Genomic DNA, 11,444 nt, shown 5'->3' on the forward strand with positions numbered 1-11,444 from the left:
TGTCCTTCACTGCAGGCTGACTCAACTCCTAGGAAATGCATTGCTTGGGGGGGGGGTATCTTGGAAGTACGTTGAAGGCTGGAGGGATAGAAGTACCGGAAGGCTGGAGACCTTCAAAAAGGACAACCAGAGCCCCCAGGGGTTTGGGGTAGGGGGAAGGCTCAGTCAGTAAAGTTCTTGCCACAGAAACGAGAGGACCTCAGTACAACCTCCCAGAACCTATCTAAAACAACCCAGGTGTGTTTGTAATCCCAGGACTGGAGCCGTGGAGATGGGGGAATCTCTGGGAGTTGCTGGGTAGGCAGCCTAGCTAAGCTGGTGAGATCTAGGCTCAATGAGAGACTCAGTCAGGAAAAATAGAGGGCGGAGAAACCAAGGAAGATACTGGATGTCTACTTAGGGCTCCACATGAGCGCTCACACTCATGCTCATGCAGCTGTGTGTGTGTGTGTGTGTGTGTGTGTGTGTGTGTGTGTGTGTGTGTTCTGGAAAACTGTTCTGTGGACTGAGTGGAGCCACAGACGTGCACCCCCACACCCCCCTTCTGAGGACGTGACATCCCTTCTTGTAAATGTCATCACTTTCTTGGTGCTATCTGGTAAGAACTGAGTCATGAGGTGCCGACAAAACCCCAGTGTACTTCACACGAAGCCTGAAGCATTCTGTGCATTCCTGAGATACTCCTGCTTTCAGGCTGCTGCTCAGATGGTAAACAACTTGCCTGGGATGAGATCCCGACACTGTGGCTTTTTTTTTTTTTTTTTTTGTGGCTTGTCTGAATGAGGCACACACAGCACCAGACAATTTGTCTCTGAGGTGAATTTTGGGGCGGGGATGGGGAGATGGCTGCAAGGCCGTAACATGCAGATGTAATGGCTTAGGATTTCACAGAGCCCTGTTCCAGGGTGAGCCCATGGAGGGAGGTAAGACTGTATTTCCAGAAGGTGGTCCTGAACCAACATTAACCTTTTGTTCGCAGCCACGGCACAGGGTACGAGAGTGAGAACCACACAACCCCCATCCTCTGTGGTGCCCAGTACAGAATACACACCCACGGTGTCTTCCGAGGCATTCAGGTGAGTGTAGGATGCCCAGCCAAAGGCCACCATTTTCTCTGCTCACATGCCTTGCACACTCAGCTGAAGGATCCACTGACCCTGGCAAACTCCCAGGGGTGGGGGTGGTGGGGGGTGGAAAGGAGCTCCCCAGAAATGTTACCTTGCCCGACTGCCACAAAGATAATTCCTACAGAATCTCCTCTCTCTTCCTTTACTGTTTTCTGCTTCTCCGTGGCGGGTGGTACATTTCTTGTGTGTGGGTTATCTGCACTTGAATTAGTGACCTGGACTCTTGATGTCTAAGATTTGATCTGTGTAGTAAAATGCTCAAAGGTAGACTGGTTTGTCCAGTGTTGACAATAGCATTACCAATAGCACCACTTGTGGCTAGACATGTTTTATGTGCTGGGATTTAGACACAGACTTTAAAAACATGGACTTGATCTAGCTTCAAGGCTTACAGAATATTCACAAAACTGTAGTATTCCTATGTCCTCCTGCCTATGATACATATCCCTGCTATGATACACTCGATAGAATGAATATTGCTATATTATCCCTAACTGGCCAGGCAGTGATAACACATGCCTTTAATCCCAGCACTCAGGAGGCAGAGGCAGTCAGATCTCTGAGTTTGATGTCAGCTTGATCTACAAAGTGAGTTCTAGGATAGCAAAGGCTAAACAGATAAACTCTGTCTCAGAAAAGAAAAAAACAACAATAGCAACAAAACAAAAAGAATATTATTCATAATTGAATTGCTTTGTCATATATTTCTATGGGCTTTGATATACACATGTCTGTCCATCCATCTATCTGTCTACTATTCAATGGTCTGTCTTCTATCTGTCTGTCTGTCTGTCTATCTATCTATCTATCTATCTATCTATCTATCTATCTATCTATTATTTGGCAGTCTTTCTATACATCTAATCTATCCATCCATCCATCCATCCATCCATCCATCCATCCATCCATCTATCCATCTACCTACCTACCTACCTACCTACCTACCTACCTACCTACCTACCTACCTACCTATTATCTGTCTGTCTATCCATCTAACCTATCTATCTATCTATCTATCTATCTATCTATCTATCTATCTATCTATCTATCTATCTATTGTCCATCATCTATCTATTTAGTATTAACTGGCATAGTTTACTGTTTCAAAGGTGCTCATACCACCTGCACATCATGACCCTTTCCTATCCATTTCTCCCCAACAATCACCACCCCTTTCTCAGAACGTTCTTGGATATTCTGTGTTGCATTTACAGGTTAATTTCTTTAACTTCATGTCTTGCTTTTATGATTCCTGCATGTCTATGCAGGCCTTTTTTCTCCCATGTGACCCTCACTGTACACTTAAGAGAGAAGACAAGAGACCTATCTAAAACCACATAGCTAGTAAGTGGGAACTGAGATGTGCAACACACATTTTATCAGACTCCACAATTGGCTGATTAATATTGTTTATTGGTAGAAATAAAATAATATTGTTGATCAGTGGGAACAGGATGGAGAGTTCTCCAGGGTGAGTGAAGAATCTCAGAGAATATAGATTATTCAAAGGGAGGCCTTACATGGCCCCAAGCCTCTTTTGGATAATCAGAACCATGATTACCAAGGACTCACATCTGTTATTTACAAACACAACTCAATGGCTGCCACAAGACAAGTGGCTAGAGTGTCCTTTGGAGGGCAGCTGAGATCCTGGAAGTAAGTTGCATGTGGGCCAGGCCCTATGTGCTATGGGCAAGGAGCTCTACTTCATGAAATCAGTAAAATGTCATCACAAGACTCTGGTGAGAAATAAATAAGTCTCAGAAATGCAGACATGACAGAAGGAGTCATCCGAGTGTCCCACAGTAGACACCATCAGCATCCTTCAGCAGACTGAGGGCTAATAGTAATGGCTGCTTTTAGCCTTATTCCTACCTGGTCTTCATGTCTTCTCACGGGAGACGAAGAGGCTCATTGTGCCTTCCTTCCCATCAGACTCTGTTTATGAGACCCACTGTCAGAGCCTTTAGTGGATGCCACACTCGCTGTACAGGTGCTATCTCCCTACTTATTCCTTTTCTTCTAGAATATGCTAAACAAGCCTCTGGCCTATGACTCACTTGTATACCACCATTAGCCCTGGGGGAGAGGCAAATGTTGACATACACTATGGCCTACCAATACAGTACTCTATAACAACACAGAACTTTTCCTTATGGAAAAACAAGTGCCCTCTCGTGGCAAGGCAAACCAGTAGCAGGAATGTGAGAGTGTGAGTGGGTACATTGGAAGACACATAGAACTAAGCTTATAGCAGTGGTTCTCAACCTGTGGGTGATGGCCTCTTTGGGAGTCATATGTCAGATGTCCTGCATATCAGATATTTGCATTATGATCATAACATAGCAAAATTACAGCTATGAAGCACCAATGTGCTAACTTTATGGTTGTGTGTCACCATAACATGAGGAAGGGTTGAGAGCCACTGGTTTAGAGTTTGTCCCAAGTCTTCATAGCATCACAGATGTGTTGCTGTGTCAGCTGCCTATGTCTTCGGCCTTGATGAGCGCATCTGTAGTTGAACAAGGAGGAATCATTCCTAATATCAAGGCATCACAGCCCGAGGGCAAGAAAGATTTGTCCTCCCTGTGAGATGACAGGAAACAGTAGGTGTTATGGAAGGGACACTCAAAGTCACAGAAGGTAGACAGTGCCCAGTGTTTTTTGTGTCACTGCTAAGGATCATGGTCACTGTACCACAGGATTCTGGTGGATCCAGAGGCCCCAGATCCAAAGGCTTATTTATCATCTATTTTGGCCTCATTCAATGTCTCATGTCTTTCTCATGTAAGAACTTTCTCATCCATTTTCTGGTTGAGTCATAATCATATGGTCATATGGTCATGTTCCCAATTGGGATGGCATACATACCATCTGGGGCTCTGGAATTCTAGACCTCACTATCTCAAGTGAGAGATAGATTGGGAACTCTGCAGAAACCAATGCGTCTTCTCTAGAGGTTCTGTGTAAGGGACCTCAAAGAACGCTTCGCTTCAAATCCAAGTCCTGTAGATCAGTTGTAGTGACATCAGAATACTGCATCATAAAGTTTCCTAGCCTATCATCTGTTAGTGATGCCTGCCACAGGTATCTAGGGTATGGAGGTGAACATTTTTTTTGTCCCATACCATACCTGCCTTCTCTTCTTTGGGTGCATTTCAGTGTTCAGTTTCCCATGGGAATGACATTAATGTTCACATAGGGCACAAGGTCTCCACTCCTCTTATATTTTTGCCTGCAGGATGTGCGGCGCGTATCTGGAGTGGCCCCAACTCTTGTCCGGTCAGCATCTGAAACCAGTGAGAAGCGTCCTTTCATGTGTGCGTACCCAGGCTGCAATAAGAGATATTTTAAGCTGTCCCACTTACAGATGCACAGCCGGAAGCACACTGGTAAGTGTGTCCACTGTCCAGACTTGAGCCATGGTGGTTCATGAGCCTCACTCTAGACTCTAACACTGCTCAGGACACAGGTGACTTGTGGGATGGAAAGCTTGCACTTTGAAAGTTCAGGCCACGGTGACTCTGAGGCCACGGGGCTGTTTGCCTATTGTTCTCCCATCCTTTATTAAAGAAACCAGTAAGGCATTTCCAGGAAAGCAGAACAGGGCGGTGAAAAGCAAATGCCGTAGAATAAAAGTGACATCTGTTTGAACGGTCACATTCACCATCAACTGATGAGACCTTGAGCCATCATCGCTTACCATACCTCTGAACTCCAAGTGCTTTGTAAGGACAGTGAGGATGATAATGCTATATATTGTATTGTGTAACACTATACAATTCGCAAGCCTTGTGCTTTAGATCAAACTGTACTAAAGGAGTTGTAGCTATGACACACCTAACATAGGACCCGTGTCTCCAGGACTGAATAAATGATAGTGTTACTCCTGAAGAACTATTAGCACCTTTAGCAGAGAAGATGAGCCTGGGATAGGACAATCTGATGGCGCAGAGATTGATGGGTAAGGTCACCGTAAACTTTGAAGGGTAGGTTCAAAGACACACATAGACGCTCTGGAGTCAGTTCTTCGATAAAGGTCACAGCTTCCCAAGCAGGCTGTGCCAGGTGCTTCTTTCCCCACCATCACTGAACACCTGACAAGTGGATTCATTGTGGCTCGCTGTTTGGGAGCACAGCTTATCATGGCTGGGAAGGTATAACGTTGGGAACATCCTCAAAGCTGTAGCAATGGGAGCACGAGGCTGGTCATCTCTGGATGAAGAAGCAGAGGGAGACAGAAGATGGGAGATAGGACCAGGTTATAAGCCTCCAGAACCATGCCCACAGCAGTCCACTGTTTCCTGTTAGGATTCACCTGAAATGGTCCACAAGGTCTTAAGCACTATGAGCTCGAGACCGAGGGGTCTGTGGGAGACATTCCATACTCAAACCGTAAGCCAGCATTGCAGAGCACGCGGCATTTGTGAAGGGTGTGTTCTTAACATTTAACATTACATTTCGATGGGTAGGAGTGGGGGGGATATAAAGATGAAGGGTGAGGGGGGCTCGGAGTAGTGAGGTCAGCTACAAGAGACACGCAGAGCCAGGGAAGCACCAGAGGTTTTGAGACGTGAAAGGAAACTTGGAGCTGTCCACCAATGGAAAGACCCTACTGACCCTGGAGTATCTAGCTCTCCATCCCAGAATCCAGTGAGTCAGAATTCTAGGAGGTGGGGATACTTGCAGAAGCTCAGTGCACTCTTGGGGGCTCTTCTCCCAGCTTTTGGCTGAACTTTTCCTGTGGACACAGGGGTGGGGCTCTTCTTTCCCGAGTCCAGGGTTGCACAATCCTACTGCTGACTTGGTTCAGATTAAAGGACAACAATCTTGCTAAATGTTTCTTTCAGCTTCTGGTTTAATTGGGGAATCTTACAACCATCGAGTCATTTATGTTGGTCCCAGGAACAAGAAGTCAGTGGCAGAGAACACCAAATCTTCAGGCCATAAAACACAGAACAGTTCATTCACAAGGCCGGCCTCAAGGCACACTATCCAAAATTCTATCTCCGATTCAAACATGGACTTTGAAACAAACCTTTTTGGTTTTTTGGCTTCTCCAAATAGTCCATGCTAATGTTTGTGTTTTTCTGATCATCGCCTCAGTGCTAGGCACCAGTCTGCTCCTTCTACTTGGACGGTCTGGTCTAATCTGTTCATAGACCCTTTGATGTTGTCAGATTATTGGTTCCATTTCACAGTGAGGGAACTTCGCCAGGGTATCTGCATTCACTCCTTCCTGTGTCCATGGGCATGTGTGTAAGTGGGATTTTCTTTTCCCAGAAGTCTACAGCACTACCCTAACTAGCTCCCCTTAGTGCTCTGGGCATTTTGGGATCCCTTCATCTGCATTTAGGGGGGTTTCCTTGTGAAGAGGTTTCCTTCCAGCACTGTACTCAGAATGGCATGTGTTTTCCCTAAGGTGAGAAACCATACCAGTGTGACTTCAAGGACTGCGAGAGAAGGTTTTCTCGCTCAGACCAGCTCAAAAGGCACCAAAGGAGACACACAGGTTTGTAGGTTCACTTTTCATTGCCAGCAGTCACAGGCCCTTGGGTTAGAGCCGATTTTGTGACTGTCTTCTCTGTTGAACACAGACAAGAGGGTGATCTACCTCCATTTTCCCAACTTTCTTCCCCTCACCTGGAGACTTCTTTTAAAAAGAAGGGCTGTAGAGATGATGGCTCAGCAGTTAAGAGTACTTGTTCTTGCGGGGCACTCAGCTTCGGTCCCCAGCATCCACACCAGGTGGCCCGTCACTGCCTGCCACCACAGCTCCATAGGGCACTCTCTTCTGGCTTCTGAGGGCAATGCACACACACGACATACATTCACACACACACACACACACACACACACACACACATCATAAAAAGTCTTCCTTTACAAAGGAGAAGGAGAAGAGGAAGGAAACATCTCACGTTCGTGACGAGAGCCACAGCGGCTGTAGGATCCCTCAGCGGTAGACTGTGGTGACTGATGATGGTCAGTCAGGAACCAGGGCAATGGCGAGGATCCTGTTTGCAGTGATCTACCTTTCTCAGTCTCTAACACTTGTCTACTGGCGAGAACTGGATGTTTGTAATTAGGAAATGGTTTTTCCAAGTCGGGAGCAGCTCCTGGAGGTTGCTGTACAGAATCAGGTGGCTTCTGCTGAGTCTGGGGATCAAGGAAGCATGAGGTCCCAGTAGACGCAGACCTGGCTGATGTGAAAGATATGCCGGGCTTCTCCAGCTGCCAGAAAGCCGGCCTCATGTGTCTCACTGTGCCCCACATTGCTAGGGCCGAGGCTAGACCTTCTCTGTCCGTTTAGGTGTGAAACCATTCCAGTGTAAAACTTGTCAGCGAAAGTTTTCCCGGTCCGACCACCTGAAGACCCACACCAGGACTCATACAGGTAAAACAAGTGCGTAAACTTTTCTTCACATTTATTCTTCATTATTTTCTAAGCTACTGTTTAATGAAACTGTTTGCAATGCGAGAGACTCGTGTGCAAGTTCTAGAGTTGAGAATCCATTCAGAGAATGGCTGTGTCTGGCTATCTTTATATGATAAATGATAATGTTTTTCAGAGAAAGGGTCAAAGAGCATGGGGTAGGCAAGAGATGGGCAGAGAATGCCCAGGGGGATTCACAGCAAAGATAAGGTCGTCTCCACTGTCCCCAGTTTGCTGTATTACCAACTGAACAATCAACCCGATAGCGTGATCAGAAATTCAAGATATTCTATTCTACCGAGAGCCTAAGTTTCATACCCGATCAGAGAGCGTACCCCACTTACTTAAAGCTCCACGAGGAGTCTAGGTTTCTGTCAGACTAACACAAGCACATGGATATACCAGCACAGGGAGGAGAATGGGGGATTGATGCAGCCTCTAGCTGCTGAAGCACTGTGTTTGCCCCCAAGGCTATGAGATTCATGGTGAAAATAGCACTGCCCTTTTTGCTCATTTGCTTCCTTAGGAAGCAGAACCATCTCTTAGATTAGCTCTTCATCTTCACGGCATCCCTGGAAGAAGACTAGGTAGGTGGTTTCAATCCTCTTTGAACAGATGAGTCTGTGGTGGGGAGTGATTAAATAGTTTGCCCAGAGCCACAGAGCAATTGAAAGGCAACCTCAGTGGCAACTGCCCCACCTCTGCCCCATTGTTCTTGGAGAAAGAGCTTGAGTTCAAACAGCTATCTCGAGAAGCCAGGGAGTTAAGGAGGGAGCCAGACTCAGCCAAGCCGGGTGCAGCTGAGAGGACCAATATGAAAGGGAGTTGAGAAGTGCCTGTGAGGAGGTGGAGGAGCCAGTTTAGGAAAAATGGATGGCCAGTGAACAGGACGTGAGGAAGCCATGTTATTGTAAGTGTCCAGGAAAGTCCTCACTCTTCAGGACAGACAGGTTATCAGTACCCTCGGAAGATCCTCCAGGCAGCACTGGGCTTGTTTCCTGTGGTATTTTCTTCTGCAAGCCTTGGGGATGTGACACAGGGATGAGAGTGGGCTTTGAATTAGGCATGTCTAGGTTCAAATCCTGCCTGCATCTGTGGAGTGAAGATAATGATTCTTTGTGAGGCTGTTTGAAAGGCAAGGATCATATACCTCTAAGTGACGCCTGTGTGATAGGCATTACACGCAAGGTATTTATTGTCTTCAATGAGGATGGGAGCTCCCAAGACAGAGCAGTCTTAATCATTTGCAACCAGACCCTCTGCTCTGACACAGTTTGTTTCTGAGTCAGACTCTGCACTAAAAAGAAGCAAAAAGAATACAAATTGATATCCACGATTTATTTTAAATCATCTATATATAAAGAGTAAAGCTTTGGTCCTAGATCTATTGCTGGCCAGTCATCAATCAACAGTACCCAGGGTGGTGGTTCAGTGGCCCTTGCAGATCAGGTCCTACTTAGACAGCAACAGAAACATTTGCACAGGTCACAGAGCATCCTTAGAGATAAAACAGAGGTTTCCCAAACCCCCTTAATTTATGAGTTGCTTAGAGATTCCCACAAACTAGACTTCTCTCCCATTTCCCACGTTTTCCATTTTGTTATATTTACAGTGCTTCTGGTTATCAAGCCCTCAGAAGGCATTGCTAATCCCAGGCTGCCAGTGAAGAGCCAGTTGGCTAGCTTAGGGAACGACCCATGGGAGTCCAGGGCGGGCTGTGGTGATTTAACGCGGGCCTTTGATAGTTGAACCTGTGCCCAGTCATTCTGTTGCAAGTGTCTCTGACTAGCAATTGTGTCAACAGGTGAAAAGCCCTTCAGCTGTCGGTGGCACAGTTGTCAGAAAAAGTTTGCGCGGTCAGACGAATTAGTCCGCCATCACAACATGCACCAGAGAAACATGACCAAACTCCAGCTGGCGCTTTGAGGGGTCCGACCCGGAGACAGTCCAGCGTCCCAGGCAAGAAAGTGTGCAAACTGCTTCCAAATCTGATTTTGAAATTCCTCCCTCTCACCTACAAAAGGACATGATGGTGGATCTTCATCCGACTTCCAAGACAGCACACCTGTTTGACTGCGTCCTATCAGGTTTGCCGGAAGGAGTCGGTGCTCTGCCCACTCTTGATTAACTCCCAGGCCTGAAAAAAGTGGCTCACAGTGTCTAGAAAGCCCATTGACATTGTCTGGATTTTCTACCACTAGAAGAACCATTGCTGATAATGTCCCCTGACTTTCCTCTTTTCCTTGTGCTCATTTCGCTGGGATTAGAGCGGTTGTTCCATTTTCTTTCATGGGATATTTATAGGCCAGGGCATGTGTATGTGTCTGTTAATGTAAACCCTGTCATGGTCCCCATTTACTAACAGCCCTAGAAAGAAATAAATCAGAGAGCAAGGTACCAGGGGCAAGTATGGCGCAGAATTCCAGAGGTCAGGCTGCAAACCTGGAAACCCGGAAGGCCGGATGTAATTCTACCAGATGGTTTTTAAAGCTCATAGGTTTCGGAGTAACCGCATAGTGGATTAGAACCCCTAACTAGAACCCCTGTATAGTTAGGACAGGAAGGCACCTTCCTGCTCATCTATTCACTGTCGTTAACGTTAGCACTGTGCTCTTAAGAAATGATGTTTTAAGAGCAGAGATTTTTTTTAACGTTTCTGATTTATTTTTTAGTTGTAATTAGGTATATCTTCAGAGATCTACTTTCCTCCTCATGTGAAGGAAGTGAAAGATTCATTCCCATCATCTGGGGTGTCTTTAGAGTGTACAGTCCACACTGGCTATGTGGCTTCAAGTTGTAAAAATTAAAATGACTTTAAAAGAAACTAGGGGCTGGTCCAGGATCTTCACTGGTAAGACTGTTCTTAAGTAACTTAAGTATCTTTGAGTCTGCAAGTATGTGGGGAAAAAAAAAGATATATTATTGTGAGGCAATCCATTGTTTAAAGGTGTGCGTGTGTTGTTGTTTCTTTTTTTTAAAGGGAGGGAGTTAATTATTTACTGTAGCTTGAAATACTGTGTAAATATATATGTATATATATGATGTGCTCTTTGTCGACTAAAATCAGGAGGTGTATGGGTATTAGATACATCACTGTGTGGATGTCAACCTTACAGTGTATCAATGATAATACTAAAAATGTAACCTGCATTTTTTTTCACTTGGCTGTCAATTAAAGTCTATTCAAAAAGCAAACGCAGGAGTCTTTTGGTTGTATTGTGTTCAAATCTCAAGGTCTGTTGAACCTCTGTTAAACAGATAATCATGTCGTCAACAATGATAGCTACCAGTAACGGCTGATCCAGGCCCCTGACCATAGTTGACCTCTTTTTGTTGGGCCGGGAATGATTTGTCTTCAGAGTTTCAGGGGCCACCTTCACTGTTCACCATGAAGCAGCTGTCCTTGTGTGACGCTTGGGTGGCTTGCCCATGGTGTGGTATTGTGGTTCAAGCCTTATTTTAGTCAAAATAATCACTGCATCAGGTCCAGAGCCACAGAGGGGATAGAGAGGCTGTACTGATATCTAGTCTTTTTTGAAAAGTTCGCTGACATCTTCCAGGTATCAGAAGGACAGAAGCTGAGACACCTAGTAAACTGTATTTACAACTGTAGCTTCTGTGATTCATCTCAGCAGGGGAGGAAAGTGCTTAGACTTCCCAGGGCAGCTGAGGCTAAAGGCAGCGATCTACACCCTTGGTAACCTGTGGACCCCTGCTCTGGTGCATGGTTTTGGATCATAAGGACATGAATTTGCTCAGCCTCTCAGCACCATTATCTTAGAACACTTCAGGTTTTGTTTCTTCATTTAAAGGGCTCCTGGGCACAAAGGATCTTAGCCGCAGGGGACTCTTTGCAGCTCAATGTCCCGGGACAGCCTTAA

At 45.8% G+C, this 11,444-nt stretch overlaps 1 protein-coding gene across 12 annotated transcripts in view; it reads left to right on the plus strand.

Annotated features, from left to right (window-relative positions):
* The window catches only part of Wt1 (WT1 transcription factor), a 48,734-nt gene extending 37,976 nt beyond the window's left edge, over positions 1 to 10,758 (plus strand). For 7 of the 12 annotated variants that reach the window (XM_006234620.3, NM_031534.2, XM_063283112.1 and 4 more), the window contains 5 exons: positions 980 to 1,076; positions 4,369 to 4,519; positions 6,550 to 6,639; positions 7,441 to 7,533; positions 9,368 to 10,758. In XM_006234620.3, coding sequence (XP_006234682.1) covers positions 980 to 1,076; positions 4,369 to 4,519; positions 6,550 to 6,639; positions 7,441 to 7,533; positions 9,368 to 9,489 — 553 coding nt within the window. In that variant the 3' untranslated portion in view covers positions 9,490 to 10,758. The remainder of the gene's footprint in view (positions 1 to 979; positions 1,077 to 4,368; positions 4,520 to 6,549; positions 6,640 to 7,440; positions 7,534 to 9,367) is intronic. The other 5 variants (XM_006234622.5, XM_006234621.5, XM_063283113.1 and 2 more) reach the window with 1 other exon arrangement.
* The last annotated feature ends 686 nt before the right edge of the window (positions 10,759 to 11,444 follow it).

This window comes from Rattus norvegicus, chromosome 3, assembly GCF_036323735.1.
Source record: "Rattus norvegicus strain BN/NHsdMcwi chromosome 3, GRCr8, whole genome shotgun sequence".
In the NCBI taxonomy this organism is placed as follows: domain Eukaryota; kingdom Metazoa; phylum Chordata; class Mammalia; order Rodentia; family Muridae; genus Rattus; species Rattus norvegicus.